At 54.0% G+C, this 27637-nt stretch overlaps 3 protein-coding genes across 7 annotated transcripts in view; 2 read left to right on the top strand and 1 right to left on the bottom strand.

The window, feature by feature from the left end:
* The window catches only part of OTOP2 (otopetrin 2), a 34245-nt gene extending 28318 nt beyond the window's left edge, over positions 1-5927 (bottom strand). For all 3 annotated transcript variants that reach the window (XM_079133177.1, XM_079133172.1, XM_079133173.1), the window contains exon 1: positions 2823-5927. The gene's annotated coding sequence lies outside the window, so the exon portion shown is untranslated. The remainder of the gene's footprint in view (positions 1-2822) is intronic.
* FADS6 (fatty acid desaturase 6) lies at positions 805-14872 on the top strand. 2 transcript variants are annotated; one of them, XM_079133183.1, is made up of 6 exons: positions 814-1130; positions 1796-1962; positions 10713-10893; positions 11447-11634; positions 12569-12748; positions 13330-14872. In XM_079133183.1, exons 1-6 carry the CDS (start codon positions 968-970, stop codon positions 13477-13479), a joined length of 1029 nt encoding a protein of 342 aa, XP_078989309.1. In that variant the 5' UTR covers positions 814-967; the 3' UTR covers positions 13480-14872. The 2 variants fall into 2 exon arrangements, with proteins under 2 accessions (XP_078989310.1, XP_078989309.1); XM_079133184.1 differs by lacking the exon at positions 12569-12748 and having other exon boundaries at positions 805-1130.
* A 3373-nt stretch (positions 14873-18245) lies between these two features.
* On the top strand, positions 18246-27023 carry FDXR (ferredoxin reductase). Of its 2 annotated transcripts, XM_079131930.1 has the most exons (12): positions 18246-18367; positions 19075-19175; positions 22597-22692; positions 22884-23006; positions 23204-23317; positions 23630-23731; positions 24721-24828; positions 25057-25141; positions 25258-25454; positions 25535-25706; positions 26263-26433; positions 26574-27023. In XM_079131930.1, the coding sequence occupies exons 1-12, from the start codon at positions 18289-18291 to the stop codon at positions 26702-26704; spliced, it is 1479 nt and encodes a 492-aa protein (XP_078988056.1). In that variant the 5' UTR covers positions 18246-18288; the 3' UTR covers positions 26705-27023. The 2 variants fall into 2 exon arrangements, with proteins under 2 accessions (XP_078988056.1, XP_078988057.1); XM_079131931.1 differs by lacking the exon at positions 26263-26433.
* Positions 27024-27637: the final 614 nt, after the last annotated feature.

A 27637-nucleotide genomic window follows, 5' to 3' on the forward strand; every position in this document is an offset into this window, starting at 1 on the left:
GGGAAGTCTGTAGAGTCAGGGGCTTATCCTCTGAGGACTGAGGTCAGCTCCAGAACTGCCTGGCGCTGGGGCTAGGACAGGTGCTTTCAAGTCTCAGGAGGTATTGTGGAGGTCCTGGGTTCAGATCTGAGCACCTCCGGCTGAGTCTAACTGCCACGGAATCCCAGAGGGTCTGTCCACCTACCCGGGAGCTGACCTGTGGGTACGTTTCCCTCTGTAGATATTCATTCCCTCTCCCAACAGATTACCGGCCTGGACAGCCAACTTCCCATGGGTCACCTCTGCCAAAGCCACATTCAGAGGGGACCCCACTCCCTATCCACCTGGGAGGAGCGAGTCCTTGTACTTTCCGCTACACAAACTCATACATATTTCTGTGCTAATCACTGTTCCAGGTAGTGGAGATACGGCTTGCGCTAAAGCACACGCGAGTAAGGTTCTTTGGCATCCAGGGTCCCCACTTGGCAGAGACAGGAAGACAAAGACCCCTGTCCTGTGGGGGTGGGGGCAGGCTGTTAAGTGCAATTAAGAGAAATCCTCAGGGTCGGTGCACAAAACACCCAGAAAGGGAGGGAGCAGAGGGTGGTGGTCAGGGAAGGCATTCGGGAGTCTCGGCTGGGATCTCAGGCCTCCCCCAGCCCTGCCCCCTCTGCCCCAGGCGGGTTCTCGCTCCAGCGTCCCCTCCCCCGCCGGCGCATCACCGGGGCCCCTCCCGCGGCGGTTCTGGTGCAGCGGCGGGGACCCTCCCCTGCGGCCGGGGAGGCCGGGCCGGGCCTCCCCTGCGTGCGGCAGGAGGCGCTGCAGCGCCCACACTCTGATCCCGGGGGCCGTGGGTGTCCCGGGTTCCGCGCGTGACTCCGCCCCGGCCCGCCCCCGACCGCGTTCCCGCCTAGCCTGTGCGGCAGCGCACACGCCCGAGTCCTCCGCTCCTCCGCAGCGTCCCCGACCCGGCGCGCCCAGGGAGCCCATGGAGCTGGCGCGCAGCGTGCCCGGGGGCGACTGCGGGGCCGAGGCGCTGCTGGGTGAGCTGGAGGGGCTGGTGCAGGACGTGGTGAGGGCGAGCTCCTGGTGGGAGCGCCACGGCGTGGACTGCGCCATCCTCGCGCTCAGCCTCCTCGCCTTGCCAGTCGGTGAGGGACACCGGGACAGGGCCACGGGGACAGGGTGACAGAGGGACGGGCTGCGGGTGGGGGTAGGTTGGGCGGAGGGTGGTTGTGCTTGCAGGCGGTGCTGCAGCTGGCCGCGGCCGGCGGGGCGGGGAAGTAGGACCTGTGCCGGGGTCCCTAGGCTGGAGGATCCCACCTTAAGCCCGAAAGTGTGACTTGGAGTGTCCTGCCCCATGACTCCTGAGGAACTGGGCTCCGGAGGTGGGAGGAAGCCTGATAGCCTGAAGGTGGTGGAGGGGAAGTTGAGAGGAGTCAGGGAGGGTTGGGGAGGGAGGAGCTGAAGCATGTCTACTGGGAACACCAGGGATGGGTGAGAGGAGTGAGAAGAGGGCTCAGGGCTTTCCCAGCCCCTGTGATACCCAACCCCATCTCTGCTCTGTCTGGGGAAACCTCAGCAGATTCAGGACCCCTGGAATTCCCTTGGCAAGACCTTGGGGTTCTGCTTTGTCACAAATCCTGTAGGGAAGCCAATCCGTCCCCCTCAGGTCATAGAAGGTCTTGCCTCTCTCCTGCCTGTGGCAGCCCCAGGGCTGGATTTCCTTTGGCCAGGGATTCTGAGGCAGGGTGTTTAGGCCCAGATCTTCAGGAATGGAGGAAGACCCTGTTCCTTTGTCCCCTCCTCCGTGCAGGGTTCCTGTGCCTGTGCTCTGAGAATGTCCTGGTCTTTGCCATTGGCATCACCATCTTGGGAGTGTGCCACTCCACGCTCACTGTCAAGGGCAGCCACCTGGCCGCTCACGGTGCCCTCACTGAGTCCAAACGCTGGAGCAAGATCTGGTTGCTTTTCTTTGTAGAGGTGAGCCTGGGAGAGGGGTGTGGCTGCTGGCGACAACCGGGCAGTCTCACTCAATGCAAGCGTGCAGATGTGCACAGGTGTGTGTGTGCGTGCATGTGCACAGGCTTCCAAGCCCTTAAAAGGTAGAGAACTGCGTGATGCATACCTGAGTGTCTGCCTATGGCAGTGGACTTGGCCTGGACACCTTTCTTTCTCCTGGGAAGTCCACTTACCTTTCTGCAGCACCAGGTCAAGTTTGACCAGAGCTTCTTCCTCCTATCAGGACACCTGTGACTGGCAGGTCCTGTTTTGTGACAGACAGTCTGAACCCAGGGCTACAACCACTAGGGCCTCTAGGTTTTGCAGTCAGGTGTGACCCACAGACAGACGGATAGGGGAAGGACCTGGTGTTACAGAGTTCCAGTTCTGGATGGTGCCCCTCTGACTCTTGGAAAAGTCCGAGCCATCCTGAGAAGCTCCCTGCTCCATCAAGTCTCCAGGAAGGATGCTCCTCTCTCCTGACCCTTGCTTTCACTTCTTTTATCTCCTCACTCTCCTGCCTTTTTACCTGGGGGCAGCCCAGGAAGGCAAAGGTTTTTGGACAGGTTGTCTCTCATGACTGGACTCCCAGCAACCTCTCCAGATTCTCTGTCAAACTTGTTCTGTTTCTGTTTCCAGGGGACCCTCACCTAACCACTCAGGTCCTTTATAAGTAAATCAGGAAGCTGGTAACAGGAAGAGCCTTTTTTGACAGGGACTGATTACAATGTCCTTTAACTCAATTATTATCTTTTTATACAGCATGTAACTTTATAAAACTTTATATGACATACACACAGATCTTATAATTACATCCATTGAGTGGAGCGAGCATTTCTCACCTGGCATTCTCCAGCCCTTGTGTCTTTCCCTTCCACACCTCTTCCCACCAGCACGTATTTCTGAAGGACTGAGGTCAAGAGGAATCCACAGGCTCCCCATCCTCAAGGTCAATTTCAAGATGTTTCCCTTTCACGGACCCCTGGATGTGGTCTCAGCCAGACTCAAGGCAAGACTGGACCCTGGGGTCTGGGTCAGAGCCTCAGAGTTTGTAACCTGCCAGAGGAGGCAGGGGCAGTGTTGACTGTGTTGCGACATAGGCAGTGTCACAGTGCTGGGACCCAAAGGGAAGGATTGGCTGTGTGGATTTTTCAAAGCTGCACTGAGTGCCAAGAACCTGGAGGCAGTTGAGCTATTGTGAGCAGGTGTTGTGGACCGTGGACTGGCGCAGACAGCGAGGGACTTACCATACTGATTTGGCCTCAGGATTCTTACACTAGGGCGAACAGCTGAGTGACAGGGAGGGCCAGGCTAGCTGGAGAAGCCCCGAACCTCTACATTTTTATCAAACCCCCAGGTGATCCTGAACTGCCCTCAAAAATGAGAAGCCCTGACCTTGACTTCCCAGGGACTCAGGCTGAAGCCAGGGAGCCAAGGACACTGCCTCTGAGAAGCTTTCCCAGGCTGTCCTGCTGGAGAGCTCTGCAGGACCCAGGCAGCCTCAGAGCTGGGTTCTGCTTGCTGTGCACCATCCTGTCCCCGTGAGCCCCAGATCAGTTGCATCATCTTTGCCTTTTGTCAGTTCATCTCCTGCCATAGGCCTGAGTTCTTGGCAGGGCTTCTATCAATATTTGTTGGCCATGACTGTGCAGTTCACTTAGGGACAAGGTCCAGGGAAAAACTGATTGACAGAAGGTCACAACCTGGAAGGTCACAGCCTGAGTCCCCTCAAGACTGTAGAGGGAAGGCTTGGCTACCCCCTCAGGGTTTGACGGTGGCTGGTTTGCTGCGATGGACCACCGGGCAAGGCACGTGGTTTGTCACTCAGGCTTTCAAGTAATCCGGGACTCCATTCTGATCCCAGGGTGTGGCTCTGGCGACCTTCTGGGGAGGGTCCAGTCCCTGTGCAGGGGAGGGAATGGTTCAACCCCTCCAACTGGCCTGGTGAGGCCACTGTGGTCCTGGAAGAGGATGCTGGTCTTTTGGCCAGGCAGGGGGCCAGGGTTAGGGGCACAGCCGTTGCAGCCTTGGGCCTTGGTTGGAATCCCAGCCCCGCTGGCTGCCCTGAGCTCGGGCAAGTTAACCTAGCCCAGCAGCCAGTGTTAGTTCCCTCCTGGATTCAACTGAGAGAAGACCTTGTCTCCCTTCCGAAGCAGGCGGGTGGATGCAGTGAGCCTGCTCGGGTCTCGACTAAGGCTGGGTCCTGACCTGGTGCTCCGGGCCTGTTTGCTTTGCTCTTCCCCCTGCAGGGAGCAGGTGGTCAGCTGCAAGCGAAGGAGAGGCTTCGTGGTGGTGTTCGTTCTGTTCCTTGTTTTGTTTTTGTTCACTGACAGATTGCAGAGCTCACAGCCATGTTGGAGGCTGGGTGGCACGGCACAGAGGACAAGCTCTGGAGGCCTGGGACCTCAGAGGCGGCCCAGGATCTTTCCTGGATCCCTGACTGTCACTTCTCCTGCATCCCAGTGTCTCTTCCCTTTTATCCTTCTCCTGATGGGGCTTCCCAGACCTTGACCTTCGGGAGGCACCATGACTCCAGGGAATCCAGTCCTGGGCCCAGGTTCCTTCCAGGGTCTTGCAAACTCTGCTGCCTTTGGCATCAGCTGAGCACCACTGGCTTTCCTGAGCACAGCTTTTGCTGTGATTGCCTCAGGATCTACTGCTCCTAACTGGGGTGTACCAGGACCTCTCTGACCCGGTGGATGGGGGTGGGGGGAGCAGGCTGGATGAATGGGGGCTTCTACTCCAAGCTGTGTCCCAAATTCCTGTGCCAGGTAAGTGTCCCTTCTAAGACCCATCCATCTCTGGCTTACGTGAGAAAATTCCTCATTCCTCCTAGTAGCATATTCTCTCCAGCCCCCGGCCTTACCCCGCATAGCACCTGGCTCTCCCTGCCCTGGATTATGTCACTGGGACTGCCAGGCATATGCTTGGGGACTGCCAGAGAGGGTGGGGGAAAAGTGGGGTGAGCAGGCCACCATGGTTTCAGTCCAAAGGATTGGATTAACTCCTTTCGGGACTCTCCTCCAAGTTATTCAGCAACCCAGGATACTCCCCTGAGTGGGAGGGAACAGGCTGTACCAGTTACTAAGCTCTTGATTGTGTCTCAGCTTCAAACCCTCCTTGTAAAGTCAGCTTTGTGCTATGGGGCGGGGTGGAGTCACAGCTGGTCCACAGGGAGCCCTGCACAGCAGGCTGTGCCCTGCAGGGAGGCCTGTCACACAGGGGAATGCCCGTCACTGTCTGCAGGTCCCTTGTGATGGTGAGAACAGCTGAGAACTCCCAGCCTAGACATGATCCCCACCCAAGCCCCAAGGACTCTTGTTTGGACTTTTTTTCTTGGTCCTAGAGAGGGAACCCAGGTCTCACAGGTGCTAGGCAAGGTTCTACCCCTGAGCTACACCCCAGCCCTCCACTATGTTTCTTAATTTTTTATTTTTAAAATTTACATAGAGGGTCAACATGAATCTTCGGTACAAAAGACACTTTTTCATACAAATTTTTTATTTTAAAATTAATTATAATGTCACAGAACTTCTGGAAATAGGCCACAGAGGACAAGTGGATCCTCGCTCATTTCCCGCATGGTTATATTTATACAAGTGTCATTTGATGTTGAAATGGAGGAAGCTGACATTGGTGCAGTGTGTGTGTGTGCGTGTGTGTGTGTTTGGTTCTAGGCCATTTTATCACGTGTCAATTCTCAAAACACACTCTTGACTCATTCCTGCTCCCACCTCAACCTTGGGGTAGCTTCCTTAAGAATAAGCCCGAGGCCCAGCACGGTGGCACAGGCTTATGATCCCCATGACTCAGGAGACTTGAGGCAAGAGGATCAAAACTTTGAGGCCAACCTCAGCACTTAGTGAGGCTCTGTCTGGAGCTTTGGGGGCCTGGACAGCATGGGCTGAAACTGAGTGGGCGAACCGGGGCCAGGGCTGAGACCTGGGGGATGCTCTCAGTAGCATGGAGCTTCTCTTCCACACCCGGCCTTGCTCCGCTAGGTGCCAGGGACAAAGGTGAGTAAGACCTCCGGTTCCCCAAGGGCCGATTCCAGTGAGAACCCTGATCGTCCAGCTAACACTCACTCGCTGCTTGCTGCGTTCTCGTCTGAATCATCTCATTTAACAGCCACGCCTTTCCATGAAGTCAGAGCTGATAGCGCCCCCACTTTGGATGTTAGGGGACACTTATCTGGGAGGGTAAGTCCCTTGCTCAAGGCTGCACAGCTGGTCTGTGGTGCAGCTGATAGTCAACGGGGGCAGCAGCAGAATGCTGTGGCCGCTGCCAGCAGGTGCACGAGGGCCCTCTGCTGTGGAGCAGCGTGGCCGGGATGCTGGGCAGGTGTTTCTGATGGTCACCACCGGTGCCTACATGTGTGAACATGAGAGTATGTGCTGCTGAGAGCCGGTGCGCCGAGCCCCCGGGGATGCTTCTGGACATGGTGCAAAGGGAGGACAGCCCACAGCAAACCATGACCCAGCCCTGAGCGTCAGTGGCGCAGAAGCCAAGAAACCCTGGGAGACACTGGCTGGGCGCAGAAGCCAGATAGTGATTTCAGACAAAGCAGACACGGGGACAAGGGGATGGAGATGAGAAATAGCACAGTGCTTGAGGGACCCACCGAAATCTGGGGTCACTAGAATCTAATGGGGATCTTGGAGAAAGGAGGTCACGGAGGCCCACGTGCCAGGCAGAGGATCTGGGACTCTGTCCTGTGACCGGAGAGAGTTGTCTCCGTTCGTAGTTTTAAAACCAATTTGACTGATTTTGTGAATAGCTAATGTGATCTAGAACTCAGAATTTTAAAAGTACAGGGATAAGTCTTCCCTTCACATTCCATAGCTGCCCATTTTCCTCTTGGGAAATGATGGAAGATGGAAGTTACCAGCTCTTCTGTGACCTCTGGTATCTTCCTCTTTGTTTTCTTTGTTTGTTTTTTGGTACTGGAGATGGAACCCAGGGGTGCTCTACCTGTGAGCTACATCCCAGTGCCCCCAGCTTTTGCAGTACTTGGGACTGAACCCAGGGATACTCTATCGTTGAGGCACATCCCCAGCCCCTGTGTTGCTAGGGCTGGCCTGAAACTTGTGATCCTCTTTCCTCAACCTCCCTAGTGACTGGGACTATAGGCATGTGCCACTGTGATTCACCTCTATGTTTTATTTTATTTGTTAAGTAAACAGTATGTTACAGAATTTAAAAACATAATTATAAAATTATGGTGCAGTTAAAGCTAGCTGGGTTGTGACTATTGCTGTACTGGATTTGAGGCAGATGAGGCAGGTGACAGCTAGAGGATGTTGGTATAGGCCAGCGAGAGATGAGGAGGATGGCCAGGGAGGGCTGGGGTACAGGGAGGAGGCACAGGAGGAGCAGGAAGAGTCAGGTGATGGCCAGGGGGACTGGGGCCACGGGGCCACCCCTGAAATGGACTCAGACATGAAGGGCAGATGGTGGGCACTGTGGTCAGAATGAGCCCACCCAGGCACAGGCAGGATGAGAAAGGGGTGGTGGGCCATTCCAGGGGCAGTGTCCCTCAGGTAGGAGGGAGTCTGGGCTGTGGTCTGTCCAGCTCCCATTCTTCCCTGCAGATCCTCTCACTGATTCCTAAGGGAACAGCAGCTCCTTCTCAGGTGACTTCAGAGGGGCGGGGCCTCTGGGACCCTGTGGACCTTAGCAATGGGTTTATCAGATAAAATACAGGATGCTAGGATGCATTTGAATTTCAGATAAGTAACCAGTATTTTTGGTACATGTGTATCCTGACTATCACACGCATGTGTTGTTTATCTGACCTTTAGATTTACCTGGGCATCCTATGATTTCCTGTGCTGTGTGTGGCAGCCCTACTCAGTGAAATACAAGCCCCTGAGCACAGGTCCTCAGGGGGGCTCGCTGGCAGGATTGGCATGGATAGTCATGGCACTCCTGGAAGACCAGAGGATCTGTAGTGAGGGCCACAGAGGAGGACCCTGACAGACCCCTGGGCTTGCTGTGGTTGGAATGAGCCCGTCGGGGTTCTCTCCCCTTCCAGGCCTTGTCCTTGGTGACCCCCAGCTCTAGCATGGAGCCTAACACTGGCCAGGGACACGGATACTTAAGTGAATAAACAACTGTACGAAAGAATAAATAAAGAGTTTTGGGGCTGGGGATATAGCTCAGTTGGTAGAGTGCTTGCCTTGCAAGCATAAGGCCCTGGGTTCAATCCCCAGCACCGCCAAAAAGAAAAAAAAAAAAAAAAGTTTTGGTGCTCCCTAGGTTTAGCTGAAGATGTCAGGAGGAATTAACTGACATCAGCCCTCTGAACATTCTGCCTTTCAGAGCCCGAGTGCTGCAGAGGGAAGCCCTTAAGTCTTCCCAGGGGCAAAGAGGGCAGCAACACCAGGTGGGTATGGTGGCCACGCCTGAGTCTCACCAACTCAGGAGGCTGAGGCAGAAAGACCACAAATTTGAGGCCAAGCCTCAGCAACTCAGTGAGACACTATCTCAAAAGAGAAAAATAAAAAGGGCTGGGGATGTGGCTCAGTGATAGAGTGGACCTGGGTTCCATCCCCAGGACTGAAAAAAAAGAAGTGGAAGTACCAAACTTGAGGCTTCTGGAAATTTCTCTGGGTCTGGAGGTGGAATCCTCTTGGGCAAGACATTTAAAAGACCCTTTATAGCATGAGAATAGCTCATTTTCCAACTTATCCCGCAGTATGTGGTTGTTTGCCACTGCCCCTGGTGAATGGCAGACTGAGATCTTCCCCTGCTACCCCACTCACCCCTTCCTCTCCCTCAGGAGGGGGCATCTGAATGGGAGCGAGAGGTCCACTGTTATAGAAATAGCCTCAGATCTGTTTTTATTCACATCAAATCATTCACCAGCTCTGCCAGTGTGTGCTGAGTCACAAAGCACATGTCACGTACCTCACCGGTCACTTGTCTCCCTGCATGTATGGACCTGGGCACGTGGCTGTGGGCCCTGATGGTGGCATTCTCAAGATGCTCAGTCTGGGTTGGGCTCCAGGCTATTCTGGCAATGCCACTCAAAGTACGATCAGCTACTGATCTGTGGGGAGGCAATGGGGAGCTGGTGCCAGGAGGAAGATCAACTGTCACCATATGTAGACAGCTGAGTGCAGCTGACCTTTCTTGACCAGCAAACTTAAAACAGCTGTGCAACCCCGATGGGTGAGGCTCAGGAGCAGGCAGGCCCCACTAAGACCAGTGGGACTGAAAGAGACTGTCACGTCAGTGACTGCCCACCCTATGCAGCTTCCTCCAGGGTCTGTCCCTGGTGAGGCTATAGAAGCAGAGAGGCGAGCCTGCCCCTGGTGCATTGTGTCACCTGAGAGCAAGGTGCCCGTCCTGTTGCTGTGGACATCCTCCTCCTTGGGTCCTCTCCTTCACAGGGACCCGACTGGTACTGCTGGTTTGACTATATCTGCCTGTATCTTCTGTAAAACTGCATATGTGCCCCTCGGTGCCCTTTACAGGGCTGCTAGCTACATTTTGGCTTCAGTTTTGTTCCAAATGAAAGGTTGCAAAGACAGTATTGTTCCTTTTACTTATTATTATTAATTTTTTTTGTGGTGCTGGGAATTGAACCCCTGGCCTTGTGCTTGCAAGGCAAGCACTTTACCGATTGAGCTATCTCCCCAGCCCAACAGTATTATTCCTTATCTTTCTTCTGCTTCTGTCTCTGCTGCCTATACCCAGAGCCAAGCTCTGTGGTGATTGTGGTGAGCACCTCATCTCCAGAGCAGCTTATCTTGGTGGGAACTTGCCTTCAGGGTCCTGTCCCTGCCACCTCCTTAGCTGTATGACCTGAGGTTGCGTGGCCTCTCTCTCGGTTTTGCTTGTGTGTATTGTGAGGTGACCTGCTGACCCCTAGGTAAGGAGATGTAAAGGTACAGAACGCTGAGCCTGATACAATGTGTTCTGCTGTCTGTCTTTGACCAGGCCACAGAGTGCTATTGGGAAACCCTTCACATTCTCCTGGAAAACAGGCAGGCAGTGTCTTCAATAAAACTAGCAAAATCTTCTGGCCTGGATAAAATACTGGAAGAGGCTTTTATCTGCATACTCATTTGCATATATCTACCTAAGATACACCATGGAGCACCTCTTTTGCATTTGGAAAGACTATTTTTCCCTGGAGTTTCAGCTTGTATACTGCTCCTGGTGAGCAGCTTTGTTGAATCCCATCCTCCAGGACACATGCCAGAAAAGTCACCTCTAGGGAGAAGCTAACTCAGCCTGCACTGGGGCATCCCCACCCCACAATGTGGCTGTTCAGGAGGTGGCCTCCTTTGACCCCACACCACTCCTGCACCCCTGTCCTTGCTGCTGAGGCCTCAGAATGCAAAGTGGTGTTAGGAAGGAGCAGATGGCTACAAGATAAACACAGGCAAAATAATCGCTGCGGCTTCCGGCTTTCAGACTTCAAGAACCTCTGAGACTCTAGAGGTTGTCTGGGTGGTGGTCACAGGCAGAGTGGCAACCTAGGAGCCTGACCTCTCTGACTCCAGATGCTCTGCAGAGCCACATCAAGAGGATGATGTTGTTTTGGTCACCTATACCTGAGAGTTGGTGGTCCAGGCCGATCAGCTGTGGGTGCAGAGCAGGAAGGCCCTGGAATTACAGGGTTCGAGGAGGGTAGGGGTGTTTTCAAGCCCCCGCCTCCCCAGGTCTCACCTTGCTCAGCTGTGCCTGACTCAAACTGGTGTCCTCTCTGGCTCCTGCCCTAGGTGTGTACAGCCTTCACCGCGGAGTATGGGAAGTTCAGCCATGTCAAGTTGCACCATGGCTACACCAATGTGGTGGGTCTGGGGGACTCGAGCACATGGAAGCTGCCTTACCTCAACCGCTATGTCTACATGTTCCTCGCACCTCTCCTCATCCCCATCTTAACCCCGCTGGTGGCTCTTGGTGAGTACTCTGATGGCCTGGGACCAAGTGCCTGGCAGAGGCCTGTCCCACTTCTGTCCTTTCCCACTGGGCTTGGTGGAAGCCAGGAGCCCCAAGTTAAGACCAACAGAGGCTTTCTGAGTCAGCCAGCCCAACAGCCTGCCCTGGTCCTACTCCAGCTCCACCACCTACTGGCTGGTGAATGTGCACAGATAACCTGGCTTCTCTGAGCCTCAGGTTCCTTATGTGCTCCTCAAGGACAGTGGGAAAGCATAACGAGGCCACAGACAAGTGCTCTGCAGGTGCACACTGCCCATGATAATAGTTGACATCACAGGAGCAGCACCACAGGGTGGAAGGACCGGGGTGGTGGGCTGGCCTTGACCTTCTCATGTTGCTTACTGGCTCCTTTCCTCACCTAAACAATGGGTGAACACGCTTCTCAGAGCTCTCCTGTGACTTTACCGAACACACTCAGCCCATCCTCTACCTTTGCTCCCCTGGCCACCAGGGAGCCAACTGGTGAGGGCTCCAAACCTCGCCCGCCCTCACTCCCTGTCTTGCCCTCTGGCAGAGCGGCTGCGGAAGGTGGAGCCGTGGATGGCTCTGCGGACTCTGGGCCTAATTTCCCTGGGCCTTTACTCCCAGTACTGGCTGCTCCTGAACGTGTCGGGCTTCAAGAGCCCCAGCTCAGCGCTGGCCTGCATGCTGCTCACCAGGTCCCTGCTGGCCCACCCCTACCTGCATGTCAACATCTTCCAGGTGAGGCCTCCCCATCCCCGGCACCGGGCAGCTATGGGAAGCATTCTCCAGGGAATTTGACTCCAGGTTAGGAGAGGGAGGCCACGGGAGGAGGCAGTCCCTCCTGGGCTCCCACTCTGTGGCTTGAGTTTTAGGTGAGGAATTTGCTTGCCCTCAGCTGGCTGCCCTGTGCTCATCCATGTGGGTAGATATCCATGTGAGGTGAAGCAAGGGCCCCAGTCAATGCCACCGGGCAGGCAGAGGATGGAACTGGAGATGGGGGTCTTCGTGGGAGGCCAGGGCTCAGCATTCAGTCCTGAAGCATTTCTCCAGGGGTGTCTCCCTGCTTCGGGATCAGTGAAGACCCTGGGTTAGAGTTCCCTGTACACCCACCAGGAGCTCAGCACAACTGCCATTAATTACTTAATCCCATAACTGTGTCCCGACTGCTTGTCCTTCTCAAACGGAAGTTCTTGCTCACCTCCAAGTTCCTTAGACCCAGGAGAGTGCCTAGCACAGGAGGCACCTGCACATGCTCATTGAAGGAAAGGCACAGGGGGTGCACAGACTTGCTCTTGAACAATGAGGAGGGTTTTGACTGTGAAGAGAACAGGGAGGGTCTCTCCAGGACCAGGCAAAGGCCAGGCCTCGAGAGCAGGGAGTGGCTGTCTCAGGCCTTCAAGTACCAGGGGTGCAGAGGTGCCCAGGCCAAGCCTCTCATTGTCCAGATGCGGGGAGGCCCAGAGACGGGAGAAACTCAGCTCAGGGCACAGACCGGGTTGGCATCAGAGCTGAGCCAGGAGCGCAGCCCCCTCCATGCCTCCACCAGGTCCTGCTGGGGTAGGACTGGAGAGGCAGAAGAACCCACTGGGCCTCTGAGTGCTTGGTGAGGACACCTGAGGCGTGGGGGAGGTACAGGCTCTGCCCCAGGACATGGCCCACGTGTCTGTCACAGCACATCGGTCTGCCCATGTTCTCCCGGGACAAGAAGCCCCGACGGATCCACATGATGAGCCTGGGGGTTCTCAACTTGCCCCGGCTGCCGGTGCTGGACTGGGCATTCGGCCACTCGCTCATCAGCTGCCACGTGGAACACCACCTGTTCCCCACGCTCTCTGACAACATGTGTCTAAAGGTAGACAAGGCCTGGGTTGGAGGGGCTGGGAGGACATGCCTGGCTGGTGGCTGGCAGTGGTAACCTCCAAGGTTCAGCTGAACCCCAGGTTCCCCCAAGTGGCCTGGTCAGATATCACCCAGAAAGGGCAGCCCAACTTACAAGCATTGGTGTGGGTTTCAGAGCAGAGACACCAGGTTTCTTGCTAGCAGTGGGACTCTGCACAGCTGAGCCTCAGCTTCCCCATCTGTAAAATGGGATGAAACAGTGCTTACCCTGACAGGCTTTGGGGATGGATTGAAGAAATAGATCTGAAATACTTGACACTAAGTAGGTGCTTGAGAAAAGGGAGCCGTGCTTTTCATCCCCTTGTGCCAGGAGAGCTGTTGTGTAGCTGGGACCTGGGGGGAGGATTTGGGGGAGTCGCAGGAGGCAGGAGTTTTCCGACACCTCAGGCCTCAGCCAACGCCCCTGCCCTCCCTGCCCGGAGCATTCTGGGACAAGGCAGATGGGAGCTGGGACTAGGAAGAGGATAGCTCCTGGGACGGATGGGCTGCAGCAGTCCCCGGTCACAGCCCCTCTTGCTGCCCGTTTTCCATCAGGTGAAGCCCGTGGTGTCCCGGTTCCTCCACGAGAAGCAGCTGCCATACAACGAGGACTCGTACCTGGCTCGCTTCCGGCTGTTCCTCAGCCGCTACGAGGAGCTCATGGTGCAGGCCCCGCTGATCACTGAGGTGGCGGGGCTACAGTGAGGGTGGGGCTCCCCTCCCCGCCCAGCCCTGGCGCTCCTGCTGCTGCTGGTGCTCAGGAGGTGTGCGGTGGGGGTGGTGGACGCGGAGCATGGAGGTCTTGGGTGGGCAGTGAGGCAGGGCAGCTGATGCCCTGTGTCCTGGGGATTGCCTGCCCCGTTTGCGTTTAGGGATTGGAGGGGTGTCTGGGTGAAAGGAATCATGGTGACCAGGCATCCTGGCCTCAGCTGGCTCCATCTCAGGATCTCTCCCCTGCTCCATCTGAGCCCGGGCAGGGGGTACAATGCCAGAGGTGAGGTGGGATCCTGTGCCCAGGGCCAAGTGGGAGAGAGGAAGGGGGCAGAGAGCAAAGGTCAGCCCCATGACTAGCACCCCCCCAACACCAGAACAGCAGTTCCCTCTCCCCGGGAACAGGAGGCAAGGTCACTTTGGGCAGACTCCCTAGTTTCTCAGCCAGAGAAGCCTGTTCAAGTCACAGGCTCGGCAGTTCCAAGGCCACAGTGTCAGTGAGATCAAAGTGAGTGTGTTTTGTGGGGAAAGCTCTCCAGGGTAAGAGAGAGGAGAAAGTCCCTCAGGGACACAGCTGGGGAAGGAGTATAAATAGATTTGATTGTGACCTTGGCTAGCTCTGGAAAAGTTTGCTTTGTTCCATGATGTTTAGAAGCATGGGTCTGGGAGAGAGAGTTACTGGGAGGTAGCTGAGTCTAAAGGACAGGTGGCCTTAGAGGAGAAAGAAGGAGAAGGAGGGTGGATGAGATAGAGGAGCTTGAGGTCGAGGTCTGGGCTTGGCAGTGAAGGGTGGTCAGCAGCCTGGGGGTGAGGTGGGAACATAAGGGAACTACTGGCCAGAACTGGGAAGAGGCCAAGTATGGGGACCACACTGAGATTCGGCCGGAAGGAGGCAGAGTTGAGGGAGACTGGGAGCCGCCCTGGCTTGGGGTGGGGCTGAAAGCATTTAAAGAAGTGCCCATGCGGAGGCTGAGGGAGAGCTAGAGGAGGCCAGATGTGTGACATGAGACCAGAGCAGTTTCATTTATGCAGAATTTCCACTATTGACATTTTATCTGGATAATTCTTCTTGGATGCACTATGTGTTGAAGGATATTTAGCTGTGCTCTTGGCTTCTGTCTGCTAGATGCTGGGAGCCCAGTCATGACAATCAACAATGTTTCCAAGCTGTGCGCAGTGGCACACGCTTGTAATCCCCATGACCTGGGAGGCTGAGGCAGGAGGACTGCAGATTCAAAGCCAGCCTCAGCAACTTGGCGAGGCCTTGAGCAACTTAGACCGTCTCTAAATTAAAAATTTAAAAAGGGCTCAGGATGTGGCTTAGTGGTTAAGTGCCCCTGGGTATAATCCCTGATACCAAAAAAAAAAAAAAAAAAAAGAAAAGAAATTCCAAACATGGCCTAATGTTCCCCTCTGGCGTGGCCTCTGGCAGCTCTGCCACGTAGCTGCTTTGCGCCCCTCTACATCCTTATCTTGCAGCCTCCACCCTACACCACTCCTTTAGGCACCCTCTCTTCCAGTATGGCTCTCGTGAATTCCCAAACTACTCCCTCCTGGGGTTCCTTGGGGACCTGACCCAGCAGTGAGTCTTAGCTGTTGCTCACCCCAGGGTGCTTCTCCTGTCCCTTAACCCTGCTCACACCTCTTCATTCCTTCATTAAACTCTCTTTAATCACCCCCTTTTGAATGTGCCATCTGTTCCTTGCTGGGAGGCTCACTGATAGAGCAGTTTTGGATCCAAGCAGCCCTCCTGGAACGTGACTGGTTTGGCAGCTGCCCCAGCCTACTGCTTTGCTATATGTTATTGCTGCTCTTTTGAAATGCATTAGCAGCACAAAAATGGTCTGAAGGTCTGGGAGTGTGACTCATCACACTGCTTATTCTCCATAGGAAAAATGCAATGTCAGAAAAAGGCTCCACTCTCATACTCCAGGCTAATGATTAAAACCATCCAAATACATAACTAGTGCCTCAGTGTTATTGATCTGGGCTTGAATGGGGTAAGGGCAGCAAGCAGCTGGAGGCTCCAGTACCAGACTTGGCTGTATCATGGGTACCTGAGGAACAAGTCATTTGGTTTCTTTGAAGCTTGATTTTCTGTTACTCTGAGGATGTGAGCTGGGAATGCCTGCTACTTGAGAAGTGAGGAGAGGTGACAAGAATGAAATGAAGTGCTTCTAGGGTTTTGCAAAGACCTAAGGTCTAGTTTACAAGAGGTATGTGGGAGGTGACAATATTGATGATGATAATAACTAACATTTATTTACCAGGTAAGGCAGATGTTTTTAACCGATGTCATCTCATTTTAATCTTCACAATTTTTTCCTCATGTTACAGATGGTGGGGAAAAAAAAGAGCTTAAACTTCTTGATATTATATAGCTAATAAGTGGCAAAAGAAAGGTTTGCACTCTGTGTTCATGCTCTCAACTACTACTGCCTCTGGACGGGGAAACTTACAGAGCTTTCTGGGTGTCTGATGCTGCATTTCTACCTTGTTCTCCTGCGTGAATGGATAATCAATGGTTTCATCAGTAAGAAAAATTCTTTATGAATGTGCATTGGGTGCTAGGCCACTTGAAGCTCCAGGGACAGGAGTAACTGAGTTTAGGCTGCCCACCCTCATGAAACTTACAGTCTAGTGTGGGGGTTATCAAATTCTTTCCATAAAGGGCTATATAATAAATATTTGGGGCTTTGTGGACCACGTGGTCCCTGCCACAGCTACTCAATTGTTCCATTAAAGCACAAAAACAGCCAGAGACAATATGTAAAGAATGAAAATGGCTCTGTTCCAATAAACTTTATTTATAAACACTGAAACTTAACTTGAACTTTGTGTAATTTTCATGTATAACAAAATATTTTAAAAGTTTTTTTTAATCATTAGAAAGTAAAAGCCAACATCATGGATCATAGAAAACAGCCCCCTGGGCAGCATTTAGCTTGCAAGCCATAATTTGCATACTCACCATCTAGGGGGATAGCCACAATGACAGCAGAATAGTATTGACTTCTCCGGAGGGAGGGGGAGTGACAAGCTGGCAAGAGGGGACTCCTGGGATACCTGCTGTATTCTATTCTCAATCTGGGTAGTGGTTACATATTTATACTTCATGGTTCATGCTGTACATTATGATTTGTGAACTTTTCTGTATGTTATACTTCAACTAAAATAATTAAAAATGGCAAGCAGGGTAGTGTTGAAATATTTAATCCATTGTTTTGGATGAAATATTAAAATACGTATTATTTATCTTGATTGCTGAATTTTTTGAGTGACCCCTTAAATTCTGCACCTGTGGCAGGTACCTCACCCTGGTCCTTGGTCTACTGGACAAAGGCCAGAAGGAGGTAGTGTTACACAGATGGGCCTTTTGGGAAACTGAGATGATGTGAAGGTCCCCCTTCAAACCGCCATAGAGTCAGAAAGATTTGAGACATGTCACTCAGAGAAACAGGCATGAGTTTATCAGAAAGGATGGGAAAAGTTGAAAGGGGATACTCTCAAGGGAGAGAGTGGGTACTTTTGGAGAGGAAAGGGATCATGCTTCTCCTGCCCTCCAGTTTTATTGGGGCCCCAGGGGAGTTTCTAGAAAGGTCTGCCCAGGTCCACCTCTTCCCTTTTGACTGACAGCAGGATGACATCAGACTTTCAAATCTCCACTGCCCTAACAACTCCGAGTCCCTTTGGCCCATACTGACCGGTCTTAATTGGAACCTATTCTTAACATGTTTTATGGTTGGGGGGAATTATCCTTCTCTTCCCTAGTTCTGGGATCTAGTCTGTATAAGAGTCATAAAATTCCCTTCAGGGTAACTTGTGTTCTTATCAGCATTTCAGGCCTGCATTTCCCTTGATATATTGCTTGTTGAGGTATATAATACATCCTGTCAACTTAAGCCAGGCAGGGCTGCAGCTAAATAGCATCTTAGAAGAGAAAGCATACTGGGGTCAGCACAGTGGGCCCAGATTACAGTTATTCCCTTAACCTCATGTTCTCACCGCTCACATCCGTCTGACCCCTACCAGTAGGACTCTGTTCCTAGTGGCCTTCCCCCAACCCCCATTTCCTCACCTATAATGGGGAAGGAAGAGAGGCAGGACAAGCTCTCCAGGGTTTAACATTCTTCCTAGCCCGACCTGGACGGCACCTTGCCAGGGCCGCGCCAGTACAACGCCCGGGTCTGAAGCAAAAGGCGCTGAGGTTCAGGGTGGGAGCTCGCACTTCCGACTTTGGGGCTCTTACCCAATGAGCGGGGAGGCGCGCTTGGAGCTGAAGTCCTGATTGGCTGAGGCGAACCACACAGGAGGAAGCGCTAGAGTAAGGCAAATGCGCGTTGCGTCATCAGTGAGCGACGAGGACACCTAAGGGAAATAAACTCCTTTCTAATTGGCTCCCTCCTTCGAGAGAGACTGAAACAGCGGTAGGGGATTCGCTGTCCTCCAGCTCTAGGCTTCCGGTATTTGGAGGGAGGGTGAAGATTAGGGAGACACGTATAAAGCCTCTTACGGCCCTGTAGCCCTGAGGGGCGGGGCTTCGGCAGTAGTGGGTGGACCCGGGGGCGGGTCTCTCGTGGGGGCGGGTCTCTCGTGGGGGCGGGATTCTTTTGGGAGGGGGGGAGCCGCAACTCTGTGCTGTCCCAGGGCGTGGGGCGGGGCCAGTCATGGGGGCGGGGCCATAAGCCAGACGGTGCGGGGCGGGGCAGGGGCGGGGCAGGGGCGGGGCCAGGGACGGGGTTGAGGAGGGCGGGCCCGGGCGGACGCCGAGCTCTGGGCAGTCACCGGGAGCTAGTCACAGCCATGGCTCCACGCTGCTGGCGCTGGTGGGACTGGTCCGCGTGGCCTCGAATCCAACCACTTTCCGCTAGTAACTTCACGAGTAGGTGCAGGACACTTTGGGCTGGATGGGAACGCGGGAAGACCTGGGAGCGCTAAGTGTAGGGGTCACCGCGGAGCTGGGTCTGGGCTGGAGAGGGGAGAGACTGGAGGAGTCCATTCATAGAGAAGTGAGTGGCGGTGTCGGGGCAAATGGGAACCTACGCGGTGAGATGCGAAGCCTCGTGGATGTGACAGGGTTAGCAAAGGTGAAAAGGAGAGAGGAGAGGTCCACATGTATGAGAAGGGATTGATGCAGGGGTCTGTATGGAGACAGGGAAATTTGAGATGAAACAGGGCTCTATAGAAGCGATATAGGGGTCCAAGGAGAGAGATAAGATAGAAGGTTCGTGGGGACATCCTCATGGGTGGACGGGGTTGGGATGGTGTGGAGTCTGTAGAAAGAAGTGGGATAAAAGCTGATTGGGTAGGAAACCCCATAAGGAAAATGAAAAAGTGCTGTGAGGGCAGCTTCAGGGTGATGAGGGTTGTGGACAGCCCATAGGTTTATGGCCAAGGTGTGGGTCAGTAGATGAAGACACAGCCTTTGGGGGTTTAGATGAAGCGAGGAATCCTGCAAATGCCAAAGCTTTGAGAAACAGGAGCAGGAAGGTGCAGGTGAGGGCAAAGGTAGAAAAGCCGAATCTCCTCAACTGAAGTTGGTTTGGGATTAGAGAGTGCTGATTGGACCTTGCTCCCTTCTCTGCCCAGCCTCAGGCTTCTGCCAGCATTTCTCTACACAGAAGAACCCCCAGATCTGCGTGGTGGGCAGTGGCCCAGCGGGCTTCTACACGGCCCAACACCTGCTAAAGGTAAGCCACTTCTTCAGGCTCCTTCCCTGTAGTTCGTTCACATGTTGCTTCATCCCAAGGGCAAGCTGTACCCCCTTTTTGGGTTGCCCGATGAGGAAGAGGCTCCCAGCCCACCTTCTTGCCTATTTTCTTACCTACAACTGGGGCTCCCACCTTAGGTCCTCAACCATGAGAGAAATGTGTTTGCCCCGTGGTTGGTTGTCAGTGGAAGATGGGGTAGCATATGCTTCCTTGGCGGAGAAGTCTAAGAAGCTCACGCAGCCCTGCAGATTGACGTTGTCTTCCCCTCATCTTTTCTCTTCCCACTGTGTCCACTGTCTCCGACAGCCTGCATTTCCAGGCACCTTCTTCTCCCAGCTTTCTGTAATTTTGTCTAGTTTGCTGTGCTCTCTTCACCCACAGCTCCAGTTCTCCCCCTACCTGCCTCCTCCCCCATTAAAGGCCAAGTATCAAGGCTTTCAGTATTTTCCTTGGCAGACAGGACCCAAGGCCACCAGATTCACTAGAGACAGGGGGAGGGGAGACCTAGGTTGACTGAGACGAGATAGTGGCCTTCGTTTGGAGGGACTTGGAGTATCTGTGGAGGCACAGAAAAAAGGATGAACATATTAGTTACATACACATGCAGATAAAGAAAGATAGGGTGGCCCACTGTCCTGGTTTGCCTGGGACAAGGGACTTTCAGTGTTGAAGCTAGGAAAGGTCTCATGGAGACTGGGATGAGTTTGTCACTGCTGAAGTGGCCTACACATGCTTCCCAAGCAACACGGGTGACAGAGCTAGTTACAATATGCAAGCAGAGTGAGCCAGACCAGGTGGATCAACCAGAAGCTGTTTCCTGCCAAGCATGATGGCACATACCCATAGTTCTAGTGACTAGGGAGGCTGAGGCAGGAGGATCCAAGTTTGAGTCCAGTGTGGATAACTTAGTGAGATCCTGTCTCAAAATAAAATTGGAGGAAAAAAAAAAGGTAGGGACCAGGGTGTAGCTCAGTGGTAGGCGGATGGTGCATTTAAGCCGCACTGAAGGCCACTGGCTGTGGAAGGACCTTAGTGTGTGAAGAGTCGACCTGGAATGCAAGGCCATGGGTGCAGGAGGACAGCCTGGGCTCTGGGTTGGAGGCCAGGGAGCTCATACTATCTGCAGGACAACAGAGCCCCTCCGATTTTTTTTTTTTTTTTTTTGTGGTGCTGAGTATCAAACCCCAGTTTCTACAGGCTAAGATAGCACTCCTACTAAACTGTATCCCCAACCCAGAACCCCATTTTAAAATTCCAGTTGTTCTTGCTGTTGGCAGGGTAGACAGACAGGGCTGGGATAAGGATGCCGGATCGCTGGGACAAGGTAGAAAGAGATGAGCAAGGAGACGCAGGTTCTAGCTCTGCATGGATGGGGTGAAAGGAAGCATAGGAGCAGAAAGGGAGAGATTTAAGGGACAGCAGCATGGCTTCATCTCGATTGTTTGGGGGTGTTTAGGGTGGGTGAGACAGCCTAGGGTCTCTTTGGAGCTTGGGGAGAGTTCTAGGCAAAAGAGGGAGAGGGAGAAGGAGAGAGAGAGAACAATAATTGAGAACATAGGAGGGAGTTGGTAAAACCTCCCCAGGACTTGGGGAAGGGAGGGTCCCAGACCAGAATTACCTCCAAAAGTGTCCTAGTTAGAGGGAGAACAGAGGAAAGGTGAACCACGAAGGAGTAGCCAGGGGGATAGAGGGAACTGTGAGGGTAAGGGAGGCGATTTCCTGGAGGATGGAGTTGGCTACGTGAGATGAGAGGTGTCATGGAGGTGACCTTGGAGAGAGCCTTCTTACCCAAATGAAGGGAAGAATGGAAGATAAAGACAGCTGGGTTGTGTCATGTCAGGAGTTGGCTGCCAGGCTGAGCAGTTTGAATGGTTCCATGGCAATGGGCAGCAAGGGAAGGTTTTTTTTTTGTTTTTTTTTTTTTTTTTTTAACTTTGAAAAGTATTTTTAGTTGTAGATGAACCCAATAACTTTATTTTGTTTATTTTTTTATGTGGTGCTGAGCATCGAACCCAGTGCCTCACACGTGCAAGGCAAGCACTCTACCACTGAGCTACAACCCCAGCCCAAGGGAAGGTTTTTGAGCAAAAGACAGGTAACAACACTGGTAGTGATAGCGATGACAGTTTAAATTGATTAAATGCTCTTGTTGGGCTGAGCCCTGGCCAAGATCTTCAGGACTTACTCATTGAACTTTGAGCATGACACAGAAGGGATGTTCTGTTGTACAGAGAAGCTAAGAAACTTTCCTGGTGGCCCAGAGCCAGTTAGTGGTGGTCATGGCTGCGGTCAGGCAGTGGAGTGGAGGGAAGAGGGGATTTGACAAAGCTGAGGCTCTGAGGGCGGGAACCCCTAGGCCTCGTGTTTCACTGAACCAGGAAGTGCCTAGGTGGGAGTGCAGATCAGGGTGTTGTCCACAGGAGCCCCACTGCTGTATCCCAGATGGTTTGTGGCCAGGGTCTCACACTGTCTTGACTTCCCTGACGCTCCTGTTTGTAGAGGAAGAGCCTGAGACCTACGGAGATCCTGGGACTTGCCAGGCTCATGCTGTGGGTTGGTGGCAGAGCCAGACCAGGCTTGCCTGCCCAGCCCCAACTCTGTGCCTTCCCCACAGCCCCTCAAGGTGCCCCAGGAGGACAGGCAATGTGGAACTTCTGTAAAAGTGAAGCTATTTTCTAAGACTGAGAATAAGTCCATTTCTACCTCCCTCTCCCCTGCCCATGCCCTTGCTATGCCCCTCATTCCTGTCTTCCTGGTCCCTGTTCCAATGGGATGACATTGGAGACTGGAGCCAAGGTAGGTATGAACTTAAAAGGGTGCTTGGGCGTGGTGACACAAACCTGTAATCTCAGCTACTTGGGAGGCTAAGACAGGAGGATCACAAATTTGAAGCCCTCTCTCAAAATATTAAAAGGGCTGTGGATGTAGCTCAGTGGTGAAGTTGCCCCTGGGCTTAATCCCTGATGCCATTAAAAAAACAGAGAGGGAGATTTTCAAAAGTTGATTCTGAAGTCGTCAGACCTGCTGGATGTTTCTAGAAGTGTCAGAGGGTTGGAGGGCAAGGCCAATCTGACCGGAGTAGATAATACTTCCGTAATTCTCCACTCCAGTGGAGGGGAAGCTTCAGGCCTCCTTATTTTGCCACATTTCTCACAGTCTCATGGTTGGCTGTCCTTCCTGAGGTCTGACCTCAGCTCCTCTTGCTGCTTGTTCTGTCCCATACCCGTCGTTGGGCTCTCTGGGCAGATTGGGAGACATGGGGCACTCTTTCTTTTCACACTCAAAGCCTCTTTGTGTTTTCAGCCTCCTGGGCTGAGCTCTCCTGCTCTGTCTGGGGAAAAGAGGACCCAAGGGGGCCCTGCTTTTCCCTCCAGCCCGCCCACTCTGCCTTCTCTCCCAGCACCACGCCCAGGCCCATGTGGACATCTATGAGAAGCAGCTTGTGCCCTTTGGCCTGGTGCGGTTTGGTGTGGCGCCTGACCATCCCGAGGTGAAGGTGGGTCTCTCTGGGTACAGAGGGTGGCGTTGGGAGACACTGGTCCAAAGGAGGAGGTCAGGGAGGCTCCCTGACTGGATAGAATGATGCTAGGCCCCCTATGTGGGTTCTACCCAGGCTGGGGTGAGGGTGACATGGTCCCTGGAGCTGCCTCAGCCTCTAATCCCTCCCTCTTGGGGGCTTCCTGGCAGAATGTCATCAACACCTTCACCCAGACTGCCCGCTCTGACCGCTGTGCCTTCTGGGGAAATGTGGCAGTGGGCAGGGATGTGACAGTGCCTGAGCTGCAGGGTGCCTACCATGCAGTGGTGCTGGTGAGTGCGAGGGTGCTGGGTGCGGAGGAGGAGACTGGTGGAGGATGGCAGGAGGATGGTAGCCAAGGCATAGATGGGGCAGGGCTGAGGCCAGGATGGAGGCTCCTGAAGGGATCCCTGGGGACCAGGTGGGGCCACCTGGCCCTGTGATGCTGGTGCTAAGGGCTCTGGGCCGTGGGCCTACAATCGTTCCTCAGAGTTACGGGGCAGAGGACCACCAGACCCTGGAGATTCCCGGTGAGGAGCTGCCTGGTGTGTTCTCGGCCAGGGCCTTTGTGGGCTGGTACAATGGGCTTCCTGAGAACCAAGAGGTGAGTTTGGGGAGCATTTCTGCTGCGTCTTCCTCCCCAACCCTTCAGGACCAGGGCAGCCCTTGGAGGCCAGACTGGGGAGGAGGCAGTGAGGAGTGAGATGAGGAGGTGGGAGACATGGGCTGACTGGGTGGCAGGTCAGCCATGGAGGGACTCTGGGCAGAGCTGGGGACAACTGGGGGAGGAGGGACCCCACCTGAGGCTCAGGTAGGATGGACTCATGGCTGGGACTGGGCATGAGGTGTCTACACATGAGATTAGCCTGACTGGAGCCAAGGCTAGGGGCACACTATCAAGACTTTGCCCCTGCAGCTAGTGCCGGACCTGAGCTGTAACACGGCCGTGATCCTGGGGCAGGGAAATGTGGCTCTGGATGTAGCCCGGATCCTGCTGACCCCGCCTGAGCACCTGGAGGTGAGTGGTAGGTCAGCTGCTGCAGGGAGGTCACACTGAGGAGAGGGTGCCCTGCTTGCAGGTGCCAGGCCTCCTCCTTCCAAGCCCAGCTCAGCGCCTGTTTCCCCAGGGTGCCCAGGCCAGGCAGAGGCCTCTGGAAGGCAGTCATGTGAGCATCATTTTGTCATTTCCCCTTCACTTTCAGCATCCCTGGTACATGGGCCTTTTTTTTTTTTTTTAAGCTTAAATGTGCAACAAGACTTTTGCACACACTCTCCCTGCTGCTTTGAACATTGTGGCTCACTTCCTGTCAGTTGTGAAAGTTCATCTTCTAGTTCTTGGCTTAGTTATTCCTTCCACCAGGAAGCCTTCCAAGACCTCCATGAATAGGTCCACTTCCTCCGTAACATCTTTTTCTCAAGATCAGTCTACTTTTATTTGGTACTGGGGATTGAACCCTTAATCACTGAGGGGTGCTTAATCACTGAGCCACGTCCCCAGCCCTTTTTATTTTGAGACAGAGTCTTGCTAAGTTGCTGAGGCTGGCTTTGAATTCACGGTCCTGCCTCGGCCTTCTGAACTGCTGGGATTACAGGTGTGTGCCACCACGCCTGGCAGATCAGTCTACTTCGGTTTCATCCATAGCATATTAGCACCTCTGCAGTTTTACACTCATTGATGAGATTTGATGAATATTTCTCTCTTCACCAGTAAGAAGCTCTGTGAAGGCCAGACCATGTCTATTTTTCTCACATAGACTGCCCTTGCCCAGCGCTGGGCATATGGTAAACTCTTATTAAATACTTGCTCCTTGAGAGTTGGGGCCTGGTTTGCTGCTAGTTGGAGCCATCTGCAGAGTTGGCTGTAATGCTTCATCTGACCACCAGGAGGAGCAGTGGTACGGTTTTGGGCAGCCAGTCTTCTGGCTCAGAGTTTGGGACATGACCAAATGGAGAGTCCCCTTCTTCAGGTCAGTGTCTGATGATTTCAAGGACCTCCTTTTGTGCTAGAAAACAGACATCACGGAAGCTGCCTTGGGAGTGCTGAGGCAGAGTCAGGTGAAGACTGTGTGGATAGTGGGCCGGCGTGGACCCCTGCAAGTGGCCTTTACCATTAAGGTACAGGGGTCAGATGGGGAGAGGCCAAGATCCCAGATAGATAGGTCTTCCCTTGGGGGATGGGGTGGCTCAGCCCCTGGGAGTGCTGCTGCCTGGGATGGAACAGGGCCCCCAGGACCATGTGCTTTCCATGGTAGTGTCCCCCTCCTGGGCTGGACTCAGGTGGGCTTAGAGGTGGACATGCTCAGGCCCTGACCTCCTCCCCACTCCTCATTCTTCACCTTCAAGGAGCTTCGAGAGATGATTCAGTTGCCAGGAACCCGGCCCATTTTGGATTCTGCGGATTTCTTGGGCCTCCAGGACAGAATAAAGGGTGAGGGGCCCTGGCCTGGCCCCCAGCTCACAAGGGAGGGGTGGCCTAGGTCAGAGAAGGCTTGGGGGAGGACCCATGAGGTGAGACAACCCTGAGATGCTCTGCATTGCTGACAGAGGTCCCCCGTCCAAGGAAGCGGCTGATGGAACTGCTGCTTCAAACTGCCACAGAGAAGCCAGGGCCGGGGGCTGCCCACCAGGCGATGGCTACCCGTACCTGGGGCCTCCGGTTTTTCCGAAGCCCCCAGCAAGTGCTGCCCTCTCCAGATGGGCGACGGGCAGCAGGCGTCCGCCTGGCAGTCACCAGACTGGAGGTGAGTCTTTCACTACCCAAAGACAGCCCCATCTCAGGCCTGCCCACCCCAGCCTGTGCTGCCCATATTCTCCCCAACAGGGTGTTGGCGAGGCCGCCCAAGCAGTGCCCACAGGAGACGTGGAGGACCTCCCTTGTGGGCTCGTGCTGAGCAGCGTCGGCTATAAGAGCCGCCCCGTTGACCCCAGTGTGCCTTTTGACTTCAAACGTGGGGTCATCCCCAATATAGAGGGCCGGGTTGTGGATGTGCCAGGTGAGAGGGTATGAGAAGACTGGGTACTTAATCGTGGTGGGAGGGTGGAAGGCCAGTGTCCCCGGGGCCATCCATCTATTCATTCATTCATTCTTCTAATGACCCACTATGAGAATCAGGTCCTGTCCCAGGACCCAGGCGGCCCTGGCCCTCGAGGATCTTCCAGGCAGCTCGGACATGTCATTAAGTCCTTCAGTAAACCTTCACTGAGGCCTGTTCTGGGCTAGGCCCTGTGCTCAGTGTTAGGGTTAGAGATTAGGTGGCCCCATCTTTAGCTTCCAGTGTGATTAAGTACCCTTGTCCTGACTAGTTATTAATTCTTTCAGTAACGTTTACTAAAGGCCTTCTGGACTAGGGGTGGGCAGGCCCTCAGGCTGAGGGAGATGGCATGGCAAAAACAGGTTGAGAAGAATTCAAGGCTGTAGACTAGTGGCCATAGTGGTCCCTGCTGATGGGGTCTTCAGAGGGACTTGGGTCATCTATCTGCATGTGCACATGTGTATAGGTTTGTCAGGCAGTGTCCAGCCATGTCCCCTTCCTTTGTTGCCCCCTTCAGGCCTCTACTGCAGTGGCTGGGTGAAGAGGGGACCCACAGGTGTCATTAACACTACCATGACAGACAGCTTCCTCACCAGCCAGATGCTGCTGCAGGACCTGAAGGCTGGACTCCTGCCCTCAGGCCCTAGGCCTGGCTTTGCGGCCATCCAGGCCCTGCTCAGTAGCCGAGGTCTGGGCCCCAGTGCTGAGGTTTTGGGAGGTGGGAAGGGTGGCTTCTCTTTGGAGCTTCTCTCTCTGGGAGGAGGGTCCTGTGGCGAGGGGGGATAAAGGAGGAGGTGGCAGTATTGACTTCTCTTCCCTCTGCTTTAGGTGTCCGACCAGTTTCTTTCTCAGACTGGGAAAAGCTGGATGCTGAGGAGGTGTCTCGGGGACAGGGTGCTGGGAAGCCTCGGGAGAAGCTGGTGGATCCTCAGGAGATGCTGAGGCTGCTGGGGCACTGAGCCTGGAACCTAGTCCTTGTCAAGGAAAGGAAGAGTGCTGTGCAGGGAGGAGGGGCATGTGTCAGTCTGAGCCAGCCTTCCCCAGCTGCAGCACCACCTGCCCAGGCTTGGGGGCTTGGCTGTAGCGCTTTTCCAGGGATCTGAGTACTGCCTCCTATGAAGTCCTTGCCAGTGTGGGTTTAGGAGGTCACCTTAAGTTAGGTGGGGTGCAGGCCCACCCCACCTCCTCCCACTTCTCTCCTGCTGAACTTTGGAGGGCCACTTGGTCAGGAGCATGGTGGAAATAAAGAGTTACAACCAAGGGCCATTGTTGATGGGCTACTTCTTTAGGGGGCTGGGGTCCTGTTCTGGCTGCAGCTTGCCTGTGGTCACCAGGTGACCCTGGGGAAGTGGCTTCCTGGGCAGGGACCTCTTGGGGCTTGAAGGTGTTTGGTAGTCAGGTCCATCTGATCTTGGCTCCACTTCTGTGGCTTTCCTGTATTCTTCCTGTGTTACAGTCACCCCTGGCCAGTGCCCAGTCTGCCTGCCCTGCTGGTCCCACTCCCCAGTGCCTTCCCTGGTTAACCCCCGGTACAACTGAGACACTGAGAGGAGGGAAAGAGTGAAGTGGGAATTGGGCAGCGGCTTGCTCCAGGTCCCTCCCACTGGCCCAGCAGGTCTGGCCTGGATCCCTACTCTCTCTGCAGGCTCCCTGTACCTTCCGGCCTCTATGTCAATTTCCAGCCAGATCCACAAGCCTTTTAAAAATAGTTCCTGGATTATTGCAATTTACACTGTTTTATGACAGCCCCAAGATGTTGGCCTCTCACTTTATAAACTGAGGGAGCCTCGAAATTAACTGGCCCAAGGTCACACGGCTGGTGAACTGAGGGCTGAACCCCGGGCTCGGGGCAAGCTGGTGTTTTTCTCTATGGCCGCACCTGCCTCTCTATA

This window comes from Sciurus vulgaris (assembly GCF_902686455.1).
Source record: "Sciurus vulgaris genome assembly, chromosome: 3".
In the NCBI taxonomy this organism is placed as follows: Eukaryota; Metazoa; Chordata; class Mammalia; order Rodentia; family Sciuridae; genus Sciurus; species Sciurus vulgaris.

Excerpts from the sequence above, each read along its gene's own strand:
- FADS6 (XM_079133183.1), top strand. The coding sequence starts at position 968 with ATGGAGCTGGCGCGCAGCGTGCCCGGGGGCGACTGCGGGGCCGAGGCG. Across the intron at positions 1,131-1,795 it reads CCTCCTCGCCTTGCCAGTCG|GGTTCCTGTGCCTGTGCTCT; the intron begins GTGAGGGACACC and ends TCCTCCGTGCAG. Across the intron at positions 1,963-10,712 it reads GGTTGCTTTTCTTTGTAGAG|GTGTGTACAGCCTTCACCGC; the intron begins GTGAGCCTGGGA and ends CTCCTGCCCTAG.
- FDXR (XM_079131930.1), top strand. The coding sequence starts at position 18,289 with ATGGCTCCACGCTGCTGGCGCTGGTGGGACTGGTCCGCGTGGCCTCGA. Across the intron at positions 23,318-23,629 it reads GGCTTCCTGAGAACCAAGAG|CTAGTGCCGGACCTGAGCTG; the intron begins GTGAGTTTGGGG and ends TTGCCCCTGCAG. Across the intron at positions 24,829-25,056 it reads AAGTGGCCTTTACCATTAAG|GAGCTTCGAGAGATGATTCA; the intron begins GTACAGGGGTCA and ends TTCACCTTCAAG.